Consider the following 22,075-nt stretch of genomic DNA (forward strand, 5'->3'; position numbering starts at 1 on the left):
AAATTGGTAATAAAAAAAAAATAGCCAGAAAAAAAATTTTTGTAAAAAAAACCCCTTTTTTTTTTTTTTTTTTTTTTTTTACTACTCCTGTTAATCATAATATGCCAGGAATAAATGAAGAGTTGGCAAAGATATATCGTTGGAGTTAATGCCTTTTTTTTGACCCCACATAATAATTCATCCAAATAATCAAGTCAAAATAAATCCAGGTATCGTTGGAGCATCCCGCTGCCAATAATAAAACCTTGACTCTCACCTTTGAGTTTATTGTGCTCAGAGTCAGCAGGGAAAAGGCAGTCGGGGAAGAGCTTGGGGAAGGTGAGGCCCGCGTACTTTGGCCGGTTCTCCACGTAGTTCCTCACCGTGGGCTGCAGCTTCTTCATGAACTCTGGAGAGGGCGTGCCCAGCTGCTCTATCACCTTGTTCCACTGGTCAATGTCTGGCGTGGCAGGTCAAGGTTAAAGGAAACACACCTGGAATATGTAGCATCGTATCATCTCACAGAATGTTAGGGAGATGTGTCATAATATTCTAGTTAAAAAAAAGAATAATAATAATAATAATAATAAGAAATTCATTTGCTTATCGTTTATATCGACACAAATCTGCCGAAGAGACTTTCTGATGAGACAGTTGTGGATCATGAGCGGTATTCTTACTGTTTCTTTTCTTCTTTTTTTATAACCAATAAATATGTTGCATCATCATTCTGCCAGCTAGTGCTTTATTTAGCTGGGAGTGTACATTTTATTTTATTTTTTTTAGCATTTTCACGTGGTATATTATGTATGTTTCACTCTTTAAAACACAGTGCCCCAATTATCAGTGTTGGCACATGTCTATGCTTTTGTATGCGCCAGATTCCATCAGGGGAGCTTATTTGTCAAAGATAATGTTGAGTGCTTGCAGCTTTTATGTAAAGTAAGTTTTTAAAGTATTTTTACATACCTGTAAGGCGTTTGACGGTTAAATGTTTTTAGATATACTCTAAAAACACTATTCACTGTATTACTACAGTGAATAGTAACACCTATTCACTGTCACCGTTGCACATTGAGTGAGAGCCAGTAAGGTCCCATTTTCCATCTCTCACAGCTTTAATCCATATTCCTCCTCGCTACAGGTTCGGATTTGGTCAAACAGCCTGAGGTGTTTTTTTTTTTTGTTTTTTTTTCCCTCAGCTTGTCAAAAATGCTTCCAGGCTTCCATATGAATCAGAGAGAGGTGGTATGCAGAGGGTGGAAGGATACGGTCAGACCCAGGGAACAGAACTGTCCCTCTCATCACCTCTCCAGAGATGCAGCCCACTGACCACATGTCCACTGGTGTCACACACGCACGCACACACACGCACACACACGCACACACACACACACACAAAATCATGTAAGCTGTGATGTTCTAAGACATCTTTGCTGCTTCCAGTAACTACTGAAGTTGGAAACTACGTCACTTCTCTTGCATTTTGACCATATTTATACTTTTAGAGGAAAAAAAAAAAAAGAGAAAGATTTCTAGTTTTCAGTAAAAATTTAAGAATTAAAAATATCGGCAGCAGTGTGAGTGATTATTGGTGGGATCGGCCCGATGATGATCCTTGTACATGTACATTGACAGGTTTAAGCTCGCCCTACGTCCCCTAATCTAAACAGAGAGCGGAGAATAACATAATCAAAAAAATCAATTGATGATCATCTGATGTCTGCCTATAACACAAGTACATCAAACTGTATATACCTCTGCAATTAAACAGTCTACCCTAAATAACAACCTTCAGATTCTCTTTGACATTGCTGCTGCAATCGTCTATCATTAAACAACCACTAACCTTGTGGCCTACAGTACCGTGACCTATCTCAGCGGACAGATTGCTGCACTCCATCGTCATTTGCTGGACAAAGCACAGGGTTGACTCAAACCTCAATAAGGTCAGTATACTTTAGGCCAACAGAGTTAAATATGAGGTGCCAATCCACCACTGCCAAACGAGCTAAAAATTAACCACATTTTTGTCTGAGCGCACACTGATTTGCAGTAAAAAGAAAAACTGATGATGGGGGCAGATACAGATGACAACAATTTCTGTAATAGCCGAAACAGAAGGGATGAGAAGGAGCTGAGCTCATTGCAGGGTTTTCTCGCTGTTCAGCTCATTAATCTTCCCGGAGCCGCAAGTACGGAGGTCGCAGAGTGAGGAATACCCCCCCACACACACCCCACTCCCAACACCTGGTGTCTGATCGTTCACTATGGCCATTTAGCTGCAGTAAGTCACTGTTTTAAATAGCAAAGATGGTCTTTTTTTTTTTTCTTTTTTTTGCATGTTGTCAAAATGAGACACAAAAATACAAAACAAATCAACTATTCCTGAAGCATTTCGACATGCTTAATGTATCCACTCACATGTGAGGTCCTGTGCAGGTGACTGAGCTGATTTGATTTACAATCAAACATAATGCTGCGAACACTGCAGCACAACCAGAACCACAATGGTTACTAGTCAAAAACATCCTAACGTCCTGTATGCTGCAACTGTATATGACATATATGGTTCGTGATTTTCTTCTTTGAGCCGTAATGAATCAGAAAGTTGTCTAACTCATTAGGAGCATATGTTTTGAGCGAAGGCAAAGAGGAGGTTATTTGTCCAAGGCTTCAACAACCTCATGAGCCATTTGTCACAAATGATATTTGAAGCACAAAGATATTTAAACGCCATCTGCAGACATGAAGCTCTTGTTCGGGCAGCATGGCTGCATGTGGAAATAGGCCAGCTTCAGAGCAGTTGTTTGTCATATTTGAGTAGCCATGACAAAAAAGAGTAGGGTTGTCCTTTTTGTTGGTGTAGTTACTTTTTGAACTTTAAACATCTTGTCTTTGTAGTGTACTTAACTGAATACATGATTTGCAAATTATGGCATTCAGTTGTCATTTATGTTTTACACAGCGTCCCAACTTCATTGGAGAAATACTGGAATTGTTCAGATGCATGAATCCTCTGAGAATACATCATAAAATATTCATGTCGTGAACACGCATCCTCTTCACAATGTCACGTAATTTAAACTATGCAATGACTAACAGACACTCAAACTGAGTAAGCAAATGCTGTGACTCTCGTATGTAGGCTCTCATAGATGGCAAGATGTCCTTCATATGGAAAATTTTAAAAAAAACATAACGTTGACTATTTAGCAGAAATACTGACATTCTCACTGCAAGCACACACACTTAGTTGCACTCGAAAACACACGGCGCACATTTTAAATATTCAGAGACAAGCAGAGAAATATGTATTTGTCAGGAGAGGTTTGAATTAAAAGTCAACACATATGAAGAGGAAGTGCTACTAAAACAAATGTTGGAACTACAAAGAATAAACATGTTATATATAATGTTGGTCAAATGTGAGTGGTTTTAGTGCACCTCTGTGACATACAGCAGAAATCAGGTCTACTAAAAAAATCATGAAATCTGACAATTTCCATGTAATCGCCAAAAAAAAAAAAAAAAAACTGTGATTGTTTTTTGTCTTCTTTTTTTGCAGTATTATTTTTGGCATATTTGCCTTTAATGAAGTATTTAAAATGTGTTGTACTCTGAAAGAAATCCCTGCATTTCTGTTTGGTTATTTTCAGCCTTTTAAGATTGCTAGTGCTGATTAAACAACAACAAAAAAATAATAGTAATAATAATTCTATAACTTCTTGTCCAAACTGGACAGGATTATTACAAAACCAAATCAAGAAGGTATCAGGGAAAATGTGTTGCAGTTCACTGTTTTTCCAGTACAATACTACAGATTGATGGTTTTTGTTTTCAAGGCACTGTGTCTATTTCAGCTGTGATATTTACTTTTTAAAGCAGTCCTGTCTAAGGGTTTTGAAATTAGGTCAGTTCATTATAAAACCAAATGTGTCAAAGCTACCTTAAAAAAAAAAAAAAAAAACTCTACTGGCGGTACCATCACACAATCTCTCTCTCTCTGTATTAGTAAGGATACAGTCCCGGCCAGGGAAAAGGATTTTGTGGCGCACCATTTCTCCCATGATGCACCCCACCGACCAAATGTCCACTGCACGCAAAGAGGTGAAGGTGGCACAAAGAGGGAGCAAAGAGAAAGAGAGGGGGAAAACAAAGGTTAGAGCAGTCTACTGCGATTAGCAAGATTATTCAATAGGAGGCATGTTACGACTCAGCGTGCACACACAAGATAAAGAGCTGAAGGAGTAACAGTGAAAACGAAAGCAGAGCGTTGGAAGGACTGATTATCTGAGGGAAACTCAAAGCCCACAGGCTGTCATTTTAAGTTAGAAGTGTGACTAATGAGTCATAGCGAGGCTGGCATTCAGTCATGTGTCTTGATGTTCTGAGGGCTTTTAATCAATGACTCACTGCGCCAGCACTTCAGCTCTATTGCAATTCAACCAGAATGGCGTCTTTGCCTTTTGCAATGCTTAAGCTCTCCGATCACAGCTGCAGGTGCTGGACTCTCGAAACTTTTCACTTAGAGTTGTCTGTCTGACTTGACAAACACTGGCAAAGCTCACCATTTTCTTTGTATCCCATTCCCAGGATGACCTCTGGGGCTCTGTAGTATCGCGTCACCACATACGGGGTCATCATGAAACTAGTGCCCGCGGTTCTAGCCAGACCGAAGTCCAGGATCTTCAGGGTGCAATCAGACTTCACCACTATATTGCTTGGTTTGAGATCCTAGAGAGGAAAAAAAAAAAAAAAAAGAAAAGCACGTGCAATCTTTAAATTATTGAACATCATATTTCCTATTGAGGAGGAGCTGCTATGTGAGAGGGACACCAGTCCTCTCTAATCTAAGAGATTATTTATTCATCTGAACAAATTAAACACAATTTTGTTTGTTTACATAATGCAAATATGTGAAATTATACAAAACCTACTTGCTTATGTGGATGTATTTTTTGTTGTTGTGAAATACCCTAATTTGTATTATTCTAGTTCTTTAAAGGAAAAAAAAAAAAAAGCAAATACTGATCTATGGTGGGTCACAACGGGAAGTTTTTTGTCCTTGTAACAGACCAACACAAACCAAGCAAATATATATTCTTTTAAATGTAAAATATATCTTATTTGCAAATCTGAAAATAACATTTTATTAAAACTACAACAAACTATATTTGTGTTAGTGTTAGCACAACAGATCTTCTGTTATAAAATTGTCATAAATTGTAGTCCATGTAACAACTTATTAATTTGAACTATTTTTCTGTACTTTTGTCTATATTAATAATCTTTATTCTGTTTGGTTTCCCAAAAAGAGTTTTTTTTTTTTCACTTTTTTGTTGAAAACGAGTTGAATATTTTTTCCTGTGCGTGTTATTGTGTTAATCGGTACTTCCTGATTTGTGAAATGATCAAAAGATATGTACAACTTCCGACTTAAAAATTCTAAAACATAAATGTTCAACTTAGCAAATAAATAAAAAGAAATCTCTCATTTACTGTCAAAAATATTGATAATATTTTTCAAGTGTATCTTTATCCACACAGATCAAATATGGCATCCACATTTCATAGTTAAAACCTATTTTTATATTTAAACCTTCCCATTTAACGTATGCTAACTTTGTAAATTTCCTCCAGTTGGGCTGTCAGAGAAATGCGAAAACAGGAAACACTGGATCCTGCTTGACATTTCACACAACTCGGCTTATTTGTAGAGACTTATCTGCTTCGAAAAGTAAATAGACTCTCATATTACAAACAATATGATCGCTGCCAAAATATTGTGCAAGCAGACTGTAGGCTTTACTACTTTCAACAATTGATCATCGTGACAGATTTGGAAGCACACAATGCAAAGCTAATTTGACAGGTAGAGATGAAAAACAAAAAAACAAAAAAAAAAAAACCCCACTCACTGTCTCCTCTTACCCTGTGAATAATACCGGCTGAGTGCAGATGTTTGATACCGCATAGCATCTGGTAGAGCAGATAGGACATTCTCTCGTGGTCAAGCTCCATCTGAATCACCTGGCACAAGTTGGCATCCATAAGCTCCATCACGAGGTACCTGGGAAAATGCCATGACCAATTCAGTAAATGGCAACTTGTTTGACGTTTGACTGGTTAGTCGTTAACGTCACGCATTTTAAACGTTTCTGCATGGACTACAACAAAAAAAAAATCTGTTGACGCATGAGACGTATAAGTCCCCGAGTAGAGGAACTGTTCTAAAAACAAACGTGCTCTCATTTATGATTCAGTACGAGAACATGACGCCTCTATCGGCTTTCGCTGACTACCCCCGGAGCGGCTCTGCTCAAACGATTGAGGAACACAGAATGGACACGAAATTTATATAACAAAGACAGACATTTTGCTTTATATCAAAACAAAGATTAATAAAAAAAAAAAAATAACAAAAAGGAACTCACACATCTTGGAATTCCTCTAATGATTTCTGTGGCGTGAAGACATTTAATAAGCTGATTATCTGAAAGAGAGAAGATGCAGTCAGAGGGTTATTATACAGGTAATCAAAAAGGGAAAATAAACTAATTGATTCAAAGCGACTGTGAGAAGATAATGACTGCTGAGAAGGACTCTGGTGAGAGAGGACAAAATAGACTGGAGAGGTGGAATGGAGGCAAGAGGAGGGGATAAAGGCTGGTGACAGGAAACAAAGAGAGGGAGACAAAGTGTAGCAGTGGGGATTACAGTCATCCCTCCAAGTGCTCTTGGTTTCACTCTCTCTCACCAGTTTGCTGCACTCCTGCGGGCGCAGAGTTTGGCACAGTCACAACATCACACGGGGTCTAGTGTGCACTTTGTAGCAGAGCGATTTGGCCAGAAAATATATATATATATATATATATATATATATATATATATATATATATATATATATATATATATATATATATATATATATATATATATATATATATATACACTTTCTTTGTCCCAATGCATAAGAAAAAGAAAAAACAATAACTCACATTTTTGTGATTGACACATTTCATGAGCACCAACTCCCGGTATGCCCTCTTGGCGTGGGTCTGGTTCTGGAAGGGTCTGCTCAGTTTCTTTATGGCTACATTCCTGTCCAGGACAGCATCATAGCCCGCACTGCAGAGACAGAGAGAGAGAGAGCGAGAGAGAGAGAGAGAGAGAGAGAGAGAGAGAGCAGAAAAACACATAATCATCAGCATTCTTTCAGCATTCATAGCTGGATGGTTATGTGGGTGCATGTGGTTGCACAGTAATTACAATTTGTAGCACAAGAGCAAATAGAGGATTTTCTGCATGTTGAAGTTATCAATGTAAAGGAGACCTACAGACAGTTTCTTTCAAACATATTTACAGCTGAACCAGATATTTACATAAACTATATCAAAATACAGAAACTTTTTTCTTTTTTTTTTTTTTTGCTAAATGTTCATCGAAAATATTTAGTCATTTGTACACCTCTTCAGAAGGGGCTGTAGGAGGGAGGAACATAACGCCTGGAACAAATTCACAATGAAAAGGTGTGAAAATATTTCTCCATTTTTAGCCTCCAATGAAATAAACCTTAGGGTAATTAAAGGACTGTTTTCACTTCACAAAGCAAGCAGTTTGGCAAAATAAAATTTATCCAGTAAGAAAACATGAGTCATAACCGGTTGCTTTGCTAGCACAGTGCAACCCTGACTCTGGAGACCTTTTATATTGGATCTCCTTGCAGTCCTTTCTGTTGACTCTCAGAGAACAGGTGTGGAGGGAAAACAAGACATAAAAATGTCATTTAATATTCTGTATCTTTCCATATTGCCCTTCGATGCTGTAAAGGGACTATCAGTGTATTTTTATGTTGTCGTGCAGAAGATGCTGAGTGCAATGCGCTGTGGTTTTAAATGCCTCTGTGGAGAATGCATACGATGGATTTATAAGAGCATTTGTCCAACAAGGATTTTAGCAAGTCATCACTTTTCCAGATGAGTGAAAGGTGATGTCATGAATAGCTAAACTACTTAAAACCTTGATCCATCTTTAGGATTCCCATATGAAAGCATGAAAGCTCCCTCTAAATAAGCACCAGTGCAAGGAAGTCTGATCTTAACATTAACATTTTGTGCAGAATATTGTATATGTTTGTAACATTGTCAGCTCCACCACAGCGGACTCATTTTTGTGGCTAATTTAGAAAAAAACAAAACAACTATGTCTTTTTTTTCTGGATTTTCGATCATTAGCATTATTTTGTTAATGACTTATTAGTTTTTAACCTGTTCACAATATTATTCATGTCATGTAACTGGGTATGCCCCACAGAAAGCAGGTAAAACATTAGCCGTAAAAATGCAAAGAGCATTTTGAAGAAAGAAAACAATATTTTCTGTGCATTTTATCACCAACTAATGAACTGGAAACAATGAAACAGAAGTCGAATTAGCAGTGACTCATATTCAAGCAGAGCAAACACAACAAAGTTAGCCTATGCTTTTGCAAACTGCTCTTCATGCAATCATTCTTTTAAAGTGGCAGGATATGATTTTCCTGTCTCCCCGTCCTTGATATGGCTGCCTGTCAGCGCTGATCTTTTTGCTGCGCATAGAGCAGCTGATATATTAGCCTTCAAAATGTTTGGCGTTCATACTAAAAGTCTACGTTTATAAAGTAAGGTTTTTGTTGTTTTTTTTTGCCAAATTTTTAATTGGAATTGCAACGACATTTGTTGCAAGGTGAAAAATGTCAAATGTCATCGATTTAAATAAGCACGCTAGAGTTAGCTTAGCACTTTAGCAAACTGCTCTACATGTGTTGAAGACTAGATGTACATATGTCCCCAAAATATCTGTCAATGTCCAGAAAAATGTACGCTACGCATCTACTACATCATTGGTGAGTAAATTAACAGGGATAAAATATTGGTGAAATATAGTATGCTAAAAGTAGCTTCAAATTGAAGCTACTGACTTTTCAGACGTTACAAAGCACATCACACTGTAACTCAGCATCAGCAAATACCTGATTATAACTCCAATACATGAGTGTTTGTATGGACTTGGCATAATTACTGGCAACAACACTGGTAAAATAAATCTTGACAGAAAGCAAGTTTTTCCTTATTTGCATGTTCTCCGGCTAAACTAGGATGAATCCTAGTTTTCTGATTGCATAAGCAAAGCAGAATGTGTCCTCGCTGACTTAGGCATAATCTTTTAAATCTATCTGCTTGTGTGCATGTTGCTTATTTGAGGCTAGCTGTTGGAACTGAGTCACACAGATGTTTATGTAAATGTGATTATGTCACCCATCCGAGGTTCGCACCGAAGATAGCCAGCAATCTTTTTTTAAAATGTTTTATCACCATGTTGAGAGCAAACAGTTATTTCAGCTTATACAAAAAAAACATTTTTCATAATATGTGTCAATGCATCTGTAAACATCTGAAAAAGATCAGTTTTCATGCTTGATGTCTCAAATCAGACTGTTTCCTTTTTTTTTTTTTTTTTTTTTGTCTGCTGTTACCACCAGATAACACCAGATGCTATCTGGGGGCAAAATCAAGAAATATACAGCTGGGAAGATACAGTTTGATCTCCTCTCTGCAATTGATCTCTAAAAACATTCTCCAAACCTGCCCTCAAGCCAACCTGCAGCCACTAAGAATTGGTTTTGCTACCTTTTGGACCGAAGCAGCAAAAGGCAGAGTTTATGAGAGGGCACATGGAGAGCAAAGGTGTTGAGACGCATCCTAACGCGAAACACGTCAACTTGGATCATCGGTGCGGAGGATTCTGAGAGGTTGTATATTAGCACAATGACACAGCATTAGCATGAGCATGAGCATGAGTTATGAATGTGTTTGGTGGATCGACAGAGACGGGAAGAGGCATTTCTTTAAGTGGAGCTTTGGCAGTCGTTCCACTGCATTCTGACAGGGAAGGCGTGAGGTGAATTACAATGAAAGCTGCCTCCCTCTGCAATCTGGATTAAGGATTCATAAGAAGACTGTGGTGACAGACCCTTAAAATCCATTTATCTACAATGCAAATAGAAGATGTGATATCAGCTCACACCTGAGGAAAAAAAATATATATATCACAAATACTGACCTTGATCCCTCTAAGGAATGTCTTGTTTGTTTATATAGATATATAGTCATAAAGAATACTCCATATTGTCATAAAGAACATTATGACAATGTAGAAGTGGCTGAAAATCAGCTGATGATTTTAAGACATCAGCTGCAACTTCATTTTAGCAGCGTTTTTATTACTTGAAATAGGAATTCATAAACTCTTGCTGCTGTCACATTAAAAAAGTTCCATATCAGAAGTTTTGCTCAGATAATCAGACTATGAAATGAGCTTGTTTTTCTTATTCTTAAAAGCACAAAATGAATCAGAGAGCATTGAACATTCGGTTGAATCAGCTGCATAAGATGTTAAAAACCCTTGAAAAGAATTATAAATGCTTACTAAAAACAAAAGCTTGTCTGAATTACTAATAAATGCCTTAAAAAGCATGCTTTTATGCAGTTTCTAGATCAGAAGGCTGAAAGTAGAGTTTGTAAATGCTCTCTTTGGCCAAATGTGAAACCAATGACTATATGTCACAGATTTTTATCAACATTTGAAGCAATAAACCACAGAACAAGGAGACCCAACAATAAAACTGAGACAACCCAAACATTAAACACAACAAAGAGCCTCATCAAGCAGCTTGACGCTATTTAAGCCAGGGCATTAAAAAAAAAAGGCGCGGCTGTGAACTTACCAGACAATTCCCTGAGCTCCAGAACCAATGGGCTTTAAATTCTGGTAACGCTTTAGAACTGTGAAGGTGGAGTCTCCCACTTCCACACTGTAGAACTGGTTGTCCACTTTGCTTTTGCTCATGTTGTAATGTTTGGCAATATATGACACATCCACTTGTTTGCCAAAACCCTGCGCGAGTCAAATACAGCACAGTAGTGAAGTTAGTGTTGCTGAAAGAGAAAGGCATGGTGTACATTTACAGCAGGAAACCCCAATTACTATGTCCAGTGCAATTAAGTATAATCATAAAATAAAAGGAGATATAGCATGTATAATATATAGCATATATAATATGTGTATTTTTTCTTTTTTTTTACTATTTAACAATCAGCATTTAAATTGTTTCTACACCTGATTACTTGTTTTAATTGTATGTTATACCATGTATTTCTGTTTATAGGCACACCAAAGGTAGCATTTGATAAAATAAATGTCTGATGTTGGCGCTCCTGTCTGAGAAAGAACTTTTTAACAGTCTCTCTTTTTTTTTTAATAGTACTTTTTTAAGTACTTTAGATGTTTTATGGTTTTCTTAAGTATGGTACATTTTAAATCCCCTGAGCAGTTCAGTGGGATTCAATTCTAGGCTTTTACTCAAGTCTTTTTATTACTCAATTTTCTGCTATACTGCCGAGGTTTATTATTCTGTTGAAAGGTTCACTGTCAGTTTAACTTTTGCTTTTTCATAGATGGCAGCACGTTGTCATCATGTGGTGCTCAATATCATTAAAAAGAGAAAAACGTAAAAGTTGTTACTCTTAAAAAAAGCCTCAGCTTCGTCTGACGATATCGTTCCAAAACGGTCTGGCCTTTATTTGCCTGTTTCAGATCCTAAGAAGGTACAAGGTTACATCGCTTCACACTTATTGATGTTCATAAACTATATAACACAGAAGTAAATGATGCACATTTAAAAGATGTATTTCTGTTCTGTAGACACAACACTTTGACACCGATAGTTACGAAATTCACTCTCACAGGAGCGCTCTTCACTACCACGATCAACAACAAATCCTTAACCAGAGGATTATGTGTTAAGACTCAAAACGTTTGCAACGACGTTGCAATCGATCCCAGCACCCTGGGATTTGTGTGCAAGGATTTAAAGGTACACTTTGTGCAAAATCGGTTGTCGCCTTGCAGAAACATAAATCCTGTTTTTTTCTACCCGAAAATACAGGCAGCAGAATAAATACTGGGCATGTTATTACATCAGGGCCACTAATTGCTTCCCTCAGATGAAGACATTATTACATCTTTGTGCACACAATATTTAAGCTGTAATTGCGGGCATGGAAATAGTGGCACGACGAAATAATAATTACGTTAATTACGGACTGTAATTACTTAGCAGTTCACAAACCAAATAAAGCCGCACTGTTGGGGCACGACTGTGTAAGTTCAGCCTTAAAGCTACGTCAGTCAGGAACCAGGAAAATGTACATTATGACATGAATACACATAACCTGCGATTTGATTCATTTTTAATGTTTGGCTTTATAGGAGTACCAACAGTGGCTGTTAAACATTAACATAAGATGCATGTGCAATCCAACAGAGCATGCAAAGCTCCTGAGTACTCTGAGCCGCAGTGAAAAGGTCCAACGCAGCTCTCACACACATACTACACGTATGGATTTTATGCATATGTGAAATGAGTTTGGCATTTCAGCTATACGAGGTCAACAGGAGGCGGGCAACTAAGCCCCACTTTAGCCAAATGTCTCAGATACAGATAAGCACTTGAGGTACTGAACTTCAGCAGGAAACTAGGTCTGCACTGGAAATAGTTTTGCATACTTAATTGTTCACGGTGAGGTTAAAAGCTCTTCATTCGCTTTCATCTACTTTTGGAATTCCCACAGGAAATATACAGCGATTCCAGACCGTTATGCAGGATTTGTTTTGTTGTTTTTTTTTACATGAAATGAGAGGTTTTGTGAGCACCGATCGCTGTAGAAGCCTATCAGAAACACAGCAAACACAGCAAAAACACACATAGAAAATACGGGGAAATGGAAAGGATTGAATACTGTACCTTCTTTACCTGTAAGGAACACACACCTGACAAAAGGCTATCTTTACATCCAGGACTGGTTGGCTGCAGTTATATAAGAAATGTCTGCTCATAAATACCTGGAAGACACAAACAGGGGAGAAGGGGAGTCAGAGAGTGATTGCAAGGGGGCCCCGAGAGGCAGGGAAGTGCAAATATACCTTTGCTGAAATTATTCACATGAGTGATGGCCTCAAAATATGATCTGCACCTTTATGGAAAAAAGAAAAATAGCTGCGCCTTCATCTGGATCAGCTTTATCTTAATATGCAAAAGAGCAGCTTAACTTATGATGGAGCGTCTCAGAAACTAGTTCTGTGGAAATTTGCAGTCTCTCTCTCTCTCTCTCTCTGTCTCTCTCACACACACACACACTCTCTCTCTCTCTCTCTCTCTCTCTCACACACACACTCTCTCTCTCTCTCACACACACACACTCTCTCTCTCTCTCTCTCTCTCTCTCTCTCTTTGCTGTGGTTGTGAATCCTCCAGGAACATTCACAGCTGTTTTTTTTTTTCTCTCCCCCTCCCGTTCCCATCTTTCTCAATAAAAATGAGAAAAACAGCAAGTCACCGCCACCCACACCTCTATAAATATAAACTGACCAATATATCAATTCCTCATCAGAGAGCAGCACAGCAGGACGACAGAGATCAATGTCTTATCAGCCTGCAGATGGAGATATAAGCGAACCTGGGGCTATTAGAGACAAGTATGGTTTATTAATGACTTGTTTCAAGTGCACAGAGACTGATTCAGTGATTAAATAAGAATATCTTTATATCTCATTACTTCTCAGTTTTTCTGCTTACTTTCATCTCTATTGTAAATCTTTTGAAAAAATAAATGACAAAGCAGGGCTTGCAGTGCTTTCAGAGCCAAGGCATGTTTTAACTCATTGCACAATTTATTTTGGAACAAAGATGAGGTACAAACCTAATTAAAGCAGACACATTTAAAGCAAAAATAAAACTCTAGAGTCCTTTTTTTTTTTACAACATATTTATACAAATTTCAACTATTTTCAACATATTTAATTTATAATATCAACAACTACACGACCATGAAATCTTGTAAAAGTAGACCACAATCTAGTTCTTTTGGCTTCAATATGCAATCAAGGAGAAATGTATTAAATGACGCAAGAATTACTTTTGTTTTTAAAATGCTTGTACCATTACCTTTAACTGCAGTTTATTAGTTTGCCTTGGTAGGAAATGAAATGAAAAATCTCTTGCCAAAATTTGCTAACCTGAACAAGTTGAATACACTGTATGATTTTTTTTTTTTTTTTAACTTATTGTTCCAGCTGAGGTAGGATTAGATTAAATTATTTTCAGTGTGTGGTGGGAAAAAAAAATCACAATCCTGGTAGTTTCAAGACAGAATGCCCTTACATATTTTGGAAAGAGAAGAAAACATAAAGCAATTTTGGCAGAATAATGCCATTACTACGGCTGCGGACTCAAATTAAAACTTAATTGTTAAAGCTAAATGTCCCAACGCAAAATACGTTGCATTGCTATAACCCTTCAAGAAGTCTAGAAAACTCCTGTGCATCATTCAGAGGCCTTAAAGGTAGATAGGAACAACCCTGTGCCTCCTAAATGTGATCCCTAATCATCAGCTGTACACTTCTGTCAAGAAAATTGCCAAAAAGAAACCTTGAGTGTATGAAAAGTCCTTTTGTCAGCTTCAAAACAGTAAAGCCACCTGGATCTGCCAGAGGCCCTGTGGCCATCTGATGCTTTAACATCATCCACAGCCTTTAGAAACCCAGGATATCTAAACAAGAATATCTGTCATATTTCGGCTTCGACAACACATTTATGCTAGTCGCTTAATTCACATATGCATTTGTGTTAGCTTGTCAAATTCATGAAACAGTAAGCAAACAAAAATGGCAACAAATATCCTGTTTGACATCAAGCTATGTTGACTTTTTGGTGTGACACTACGAGGCTTTAAGGAGACAATTTGTGTTGAGACAGAGATGATTTCTAACAGTATTATATTAACATTACTATCGAGTACAAAACGAGCTTCACAGCATCAGCGACAGCACTGACATTGTGATGACACACAAACGTCAGAGGCTTTCGCAGTGAAAGAAAGAAAAATGAGTCAATTTGCCTAACAAGCAGTTTTTGCCATTTGTCTGCTTTTTTCATGCGAAGGAAAGATACAAAAAGTGCATACATTCATAGAAGAAGAAAAAAGTCTGTCCAGAGGGCAAACAATGAAATAATTTCCTCACAAGTTTAGACAACAACATCACACAAAAATCAAATCAAATTTATTAACCAATGGAGGCCTGGATTTGGAGCCACACACAAAATTAAAGTGAAATGTTCCCTTTATTTTTTTGAGCAGTATATATATATATGTATATATATATATACATATATATATATATATATATATATATATATATATATATATATAATTTTTTTTTTTACTTTCAAATGAGAGAATGTACTTTCTGAACTTTCTGTATCACCTCGCTCCACCAGCGCCATATTACAGTTGCTGCTCATGCTTTTGATGTCTGTACTCAAAATGGAACAGAGCAGCTTTAAAAGAGGAAATGTGGGCCACAGAGGTTGGAGATTTATGCTGTGGCTTAATTTTCTGACCTTTAAAAAAGTGGCCCATTTCTTTTATCCGGGTCTCACAAGGGGTAAAAATGTAGCATACTATGACGTAGAAAAGGAGAAAGGGAGGGCAAAAAGGAGTAAATAAAGCATGCAGGTGAAAGCATGAGGCTTTAAGGACACCTAGTCAATAAATCATTCACAATCTATCACTTGTTTATAATGATTTCACAAGCCAGTTGTCACCATGAAGACTGGTCGTATATCTGCTGATAATCTGACTGATCAATATTAAATCAGTTTTAGTAGCAAGACGAGGCAACAATCTTTAACCATCTGTGTTGAAAGATAGATGAAAAGATGAAAGATAGAAAGGATGGCTGCATGAATGTACTGAATTGTCCTTTTCAATGTTCAGCACATTCCAAGGGAAATTTATACTGATTAGTACTCATGGTAAAAAAAAAAAAAATGCTTTAAAAGTAACTTCATTTAGCACAGCCTCGCAGAAATACATTTATTAAATGATGGCTGGGGAGAGTTTTTAAGTCATTAAGAAAAATAATGTTTGGTTAATGAACAGTGCATGTAACTGAATTTACTTTATGTTTAAAGCTAATCGGAGTGTCTAAGGACTTTTGATTAGTAGTGTATGACTTTTCATAACTAAAGGGTTGTGAAAATGTAATAAAGAGGCTGATTTTTCTCTCTCTCACTCTACAAAATAGGGAAAACAAAATAAAAAAAAAGTAATATAGAATTGATTTGATTTAGTAAGTTGGGAAGGGCTACAAGAAAACAGAAAAATGTCTAAATTTGACCTTGTCTACAGTCAAAACGATAAATAAAAAGTTAAAAATGTCTGGAACTGTTGCAAGAAAACAAAAAAGTCTGGATGCGGAAGCAAGTTGTTCTTACTTGTCAGAAATTCTTGAACAGTGTGGAGTGGTGTAAGGGAGGTCAAAGTTTACAGTCAGAGAACTGCAGCAAAGAATGGCATCATGGGGTCACCAGCTCTTCACACCAACAATTTATGTTAAGGTTTTTGTTCAAATTGTTCAGTTTTTGTTCATTAGTGATGAACCGAATATTATCTTGATGTGTATATGAATGTCAGGGTCACTGCACTCAAAATGATTCCAGTTCTTTTCTTGTTTAAACTTGAGCAACTTGTTTTATTTAGCGCCTACTTTTAGCTATGGAGTGCCTCAGAGGTCTATTTTTCGCTCACATCCTATGTTTAATCAGTTGCTCTATTATCTTTATTGTTTATAGATTTATTTGGTCATTCAAGCTCTCAGTTCTGCTTCAGCGATGTAAATACGGAAAAGTCGTAAAGACAAATCGTCTTGGATGGGGAGCAATTATTAAGGAAAATCTACGTAGCTTATTGCTAGGAAACTGCTCAAAATAGAAGGCATCCTGGATTCTCCATAACAAACATTTAGTGTATCTTTTATGTATTCCTTGTCCTTAAAGGTGTCATTAATTGTAGAAGGAGCTTGCGAGGACAATGTATGGTAAATATGCGCTTTCATTAAAAAAAATTAAAGACTGTCAATATCTTTTAGAAACTGTGAATGAGTAAGGACAACTTACCTTGCTATTTTACTTTTTTACATAAATCACACAACTTGACATAATGAGAAAACAAAGTGTGTGACTGCTATGTCACTGGAAATGGGTCAAACAAATCTGAGCAATAATCAAGAGGAATTAATCACTGAAAAGACAAAATAAAAAGTTATGTCAAACCTTTCCTCCATAAAGCCGGACCTCCAGTGGACTCACTGAGCAAAATGAAAGCAGCCGATTCTGAGCTTGCTAATTCATTGCTCTCATTCTGCTGATGGTGGTTATGAGTCAAGTGCTGTTCTCATGTCGCTAAGGTTAGACTCAGCAGCCTTCTTCAAAATACCAATTTGTCACTCCAGCTGCATAGACCTGTCCACGGAAGCTGAGTGAGAGATGAGATCAAAAATGCTTAGGGTTGTTTGGTTTTTTTTAAGCTCGGTTTAATACACAACAACGTTATGTTGCATACGCCATATATTTGCATATTTTTGCTAAATAATTTGCCTCTCATGATTAAACAAACATTAAAAAAAAAAAATCAATGGAGAATAATTACGCCTCTTTTATGGTTTAAAAGTGTCCGTGCCTTGAACCTTTCCCAATTGCTTTAATTGCTCACAAGCAATAAGTTAATCAAAGTTAATTTACTAAGTTGTCAAGTTAAACAAACGTAAAATAATTACGATGGAGAAAAGCGATTTATTTAAGTTGGAGCTGCATTCTTTTTTTTTTCTGTGCATAGAGTAGCTGGTTACAGACTATATTGTTGTGCTGGAAAACCTACTGGAATGGCACAGTCAAACTTTCAAAATAATTGGGAAATGTTGCAAGATTTGGAAAAAAAAAAAACATGCTTGAGAAAATTTTCTATGTAGACTTAGAAATAGTTTCTAGATGTGCAAAACTTGTAGAGAAATCCCCCAAAAGATTTTCAGCTGAAACATTCATGGGGGATGAATACATAAGTATCCACACTTTTCAGATGTTTCTTTAAAAAAAATAAAAAACACCTTTGAAACCACACAACATTTAATTCCTGTTCTTAATTATGCTCTACTTTGTATTGCATTAAAACTCGACAAAAATGCATAGAAGCTTTTAGCTGTGACATGACAAAATGCTGAAAGGCTTAATGAGTCTGAATACGTTTGCAACCTTCTACAATCATTTTCCTAGCAGAGAAGCATTTACAGATTTTAGTCAATGCATCCATGACGTTACTATGATGAATTACTCCTTCAACCAGTGTGTCACCGATTACTGAGAATGGAGGATTCTCATGAAATCTAAGCATAAATCTCAGGATATTGAACAGAAATTTAGTAATTAAGCATGTTTGTGTTATTCGCAAACTTAAAAAAAAATAAAAAAATCAGCTCATCAGCAACAACAAACAACAACAACAAAAAAAAACAATCTCTTAAGTTGTAGGGACATTGGTATCTGATAGTTTTATATCTGCTTTCGGCCAAGATAACCAAAAAAAAAACACAAAAAAAAACCCTGTTTATCCCTGAAATGTGAATATTTCCAGACACCCTGCCAGAGGAGCTTTGCTAAATGATCCAAACTGAGATAAACTGCCAGCAACAGTGACAGTTTTACAGGAAGTGTTGGGAGTGGTGGGAGTGAGTTGGCAGATGTAGAAACCATTAGCTGGAGTGTGATAAATGCTCTTGATGCAGCATTCATATTAGATTTAACGACATGGCAACAAATCAGAAAACTGTAGCACAATTATTTATACGCAAACACAAAACTTTGCATCACACCTTGTTTTGAAAATTAAAGAAAACATATAATGTTTTTGTTTTTTTACACAACCCAACTGTAAGTTCTGTAACTTCTCACTGCTGCTTCTCTTGGTTACACTAGGAAGACATTGGCAGAGAAGCTCTGCATGGCAAGAGCTCAGATTTACTTTGATTTTAAAAGTTACGGACTGTTGCATCAGAGTTTAAAAAACTGTGTACTGTAAGATGAAGAGGATTCAGATTCAGCAGTATAGATTATATATAAAAGTGCCAATTTGTAGCTGAGGGAGAGAAAGGGGGGGCTCGGCTGCATTGCCACTCCCTGTTTAGTGGAATTAACAGCAGATGTCAATTCTCCAGCAGACTCAAAGACTGAGTCATTTTGAGGCCAATTAGGAAGCCCCCTTCAAACCCACTCTGAGACCATGAAACTGCTGTGCCATCCATTGACAGGAATCAAGAACGTCTGGGCCATGAAGTCTATTTCTGGATCAGACTGATGAGTGACAAGACACAGAAACAAACTAAAACATAAAGTGTTACCTCCTATGAATGTGGACTTAAAAACATTAAAAGCTGTTGTGAAAAAGATATGCAAAATCAAACATAACCCAAATTAGTTCAGAAATTCTGACCTAAATCTTTCACAGATTCAGATATATATCATTATCACAATAAAGATTGGATTGGGTGAGGTTTTAACGACTTACTTAGAGCGAAATCAAAAAGCTAGTGGAATAAATAAAATAAGATGAAGTGAATAAGGAAGTAATTAGGTTCTCTCAAATAAACTAAACCATAAAATGACATCCACGTTTTGGCACCTTGATAGCGATGTGTAAAAATCCTTAAAACATGTTGCTAGTGAGCGTGACAGAGTTGACATCAAGAAATTAGTTCCAACACACAATCAAGAAGAGTCTTCCTGCAAACAAATTTCTACAGAGTGGGAAAAAAATGTCACCTTAGGAAAAAAAAAATTTTAATACAAATTTCTGGTGCTGTTAATATTGAAAAACTGAAAATTCCTCTAAAAAAGATTTATTATATATGGGAACTTGTTGAATATTAATCCATAGATTCTTCTTTCCCCATGGTATAAATATTTTGTACATACATTGTGTCTTTTTGCCTCATGTTATTCAAGTGTGGTAAATAAGTTGATATTTACATGTATGGAAATGGCCACAAGAAAATAGGTGTTTGCATGAGCTTGAGAATATCAACAGGCAAAGCAATAATATACTGAACTATGGGAAACAAGGCTGGGAGTAAACCCAGATGTGGTCCATCTTGCAACCACATAGAGGAGGAATGGAGTGGAGGCACAGAAAAATATTCCAAGCTCAATGATGGAGAATTTCAGGATAGAAAGGCATCTTAGGCACTCCAAATCTCCATGACAACCATTAGGCACTATTATTCTCAAGTGGTTACTTGGGAGTGAATCTATAAAAAGCTTCAACAGTGTTCTAAAATAACAAATCTAAGCTTACAGAGTTTGCTTAGCTCCTGGTGGATCTGGCATGAAATAAATGATGAATTTGTATAACGGTACCTAATGCCACTGCTGGGAATGACAGGGTCTCGAAGTCTCCATAACAATGATTTATTTCAATGGTTTTGTTGCTGCACAGTGGCACGGTAGAGCTGTTGCCTTGCAGCAAGAAGGTTCTGGGTTCGATTCCCAGCCCCAGTCTTTCTGCATGGAGTTTGCATGTTCTCCCTGTGCATGAGTTGGTTTTCTCCGGGTACTCCAGTTTCCTCCCACTGTCAGGTTAATTGGCCTCTCCACATTGTCCCTATGTGGGAATGTGAGTGTGTATGGTTGTGTGTCCTGTCTGTCTCTGTGTTGCCCTGCGACAGACTGGCGACCTGTCCAGGGTGAACCCCGCCTCTCGCCCGGAACGTTAGCTGGATATAGGCACCAGCAACCCTCCCGACCTCACTAAGGGACAAAGGTGGAAAGAAAATGGATGGTTTTGTTGTTGTTGCTGTTTATACATGTGCCAATAATTGTGGCACATGTATAAACTACTGCATAATGGTACTGTTGATAATTATTAAAGTCACCCTGGTGAAGTTCAGGTGGAAGAACAAACAACCTAAAAGTGTATTCCAACATTTTTATGCATTTCTTTAATGTTTTTTTTCACAATGCTTTCCAAAATTTCATTTGTCACATAAGCAGTATATAAATTAACTGTTCTTGACATTCAGCTTTGCAGATGTTCTCATTTGCACTGTCAACTTTTAAAAGCATCTCCAATACGACCAGTTGAAATTGTATCCATATAGCCAGTAATAGTATCATTGTATTGTTATATTGTATTTGATGAATAAATATCAGCTTTTGATCATAAGAGCATTTGACAGTGTAAGTATAATGTTATTTTTAGATGTTTTACTCCCGCACACCTCCTCCATACCAAGCCACAAAACAACACGTGTCCAAACTTTTAGAGAAGATCATCAGACCAGATTTTCTCCTTCTCCAGGACTTGTACAGTTCTTTGGGGTTAGGAAAAGGGCAGCTACCCTCTCTGCAGAACCCACACATCCTGGACATAAGCTGTTTCAAGTTTTACTTTCAGCACTATTTGCAAAAACTGGCCACCACAGAGAAGGTTTCTGCCCCCCGGCTGTCTCTTTGACAAAGATAACCAAAACCGTGCACCCTGAGTATTCAGCTATTCAGGAAAATAATAATAATTGCACAACCACAAGCTACCTTTTTTAAAATAAATGTCTATACACACACATATAAATACTGTTCCTATTGTTCTTTATGTTTTTTTTCCTCTAAGGTTTAAATGTTTACACACTCAATGTCTGTGCACTGTGAACAAGTCAAAGTCCTTGATGGTGCCTCCAGTTTTGGGTGATTAAGATTCTTTTATTTTGTTAGAATATGACCTTTTGCAGTAGGATCACAGCTTCAATAAAGAAAAAAAAACGTATAACAGAAAGGTAGCTAACTAGATTTAAAATGTAAAGTTTGTTTATTTGAATCCGAGGTGCTATTATGAAAACATATTACACTCCAATGTATGAGGAAAATGTAAAGATGTAAATAAAAAGAAACGTTTTTCCACATGGTTATGTTTAGCTGTTTTTTATTTTTGTGAATCACTCAACAGAGAAATAAAGAAGCGTATTTTAATCTCATATACTTCAGGATGCTTTAAAATTCCCTAAACACATCAGAGTGCAAATGAGATACTTTTAAAAGATCATTTTTTGCATTGCGCGAACCATTTTTGGTCACATATTAATGGAAGCTAATGTTCTGGAAACCAACTATATAA

At 36.9% G+C, this 22,075-nt stretch overlaps 1 protein-coding gene across 7 annotated transcripts in view; it reads right to left on the reverse strand.

Moving 5' to 3' along the window:
* mapk10 (mitogen-activated protein kinase 10) overlaps nt 1-22,075 on the reverse strand; it is a 41,491-nt gene that overhangs the window by 11,674 nt on the left and 7,742 nt on the right. For 4 of the 7 annotated variants that reach the window (XM_015051325.1, XM_015051332.1, XM_015051331.1 and 1 more), the window contains exons 2-9: nt 12,852-12,923; nt 10,747-10,916; nt 6,981-7,110; nt 6,417-6,475; nt 5,914-6,052; nt 4,551-4,716; nt 4,004-4,075; nt 257-439 (exon numbers count right to left, since the gene is read on the reverse strand). In XM_015051325.1, coding sequence (XP_014906811.1) covers nt 257-439; nt 4,004-4,075; nt 4,551-4,716; nt 5,914-6,052; nt 6,417-6,475; nt 6,981-7,110; nt 10,747-10,916; nt 12,852-12,923 — 991 coding nt within the window. Of the gene's footprint in view, nt 1-256; nt 440-4,003; nt 4,076-4,550; nt 4,717-5,913; nt 6,053-6,416; nt 6,476-6,980; nt 7,111-10,746; nt 10,917-12,587; nt 12,751-12,825; nt 12,924-22,075 lie in introns of those variants that run through there. The other 3 variants (XM_015051327.1, XM_015051326.1, XM_015051328.1) reach the window with 3 other exon arrangements.

The sequence above is a fragment of the Poecilia latipinna genome, unplaced genomic scaffold (genome assembly GCF_001443285.1).
Source record: "Poecilia latipinna isolate Pla-1442-1.1 unplaced genomic scaffold, P_latipinna-1.0 Scaffold1041, whole genome shotgun sequence".
NCBI lineage: Eukaryota > Metazoa > Chordata > Actinopteri > Cyprinodontiformes > Poeciliidae > Poecilia > Poecilia latipinna.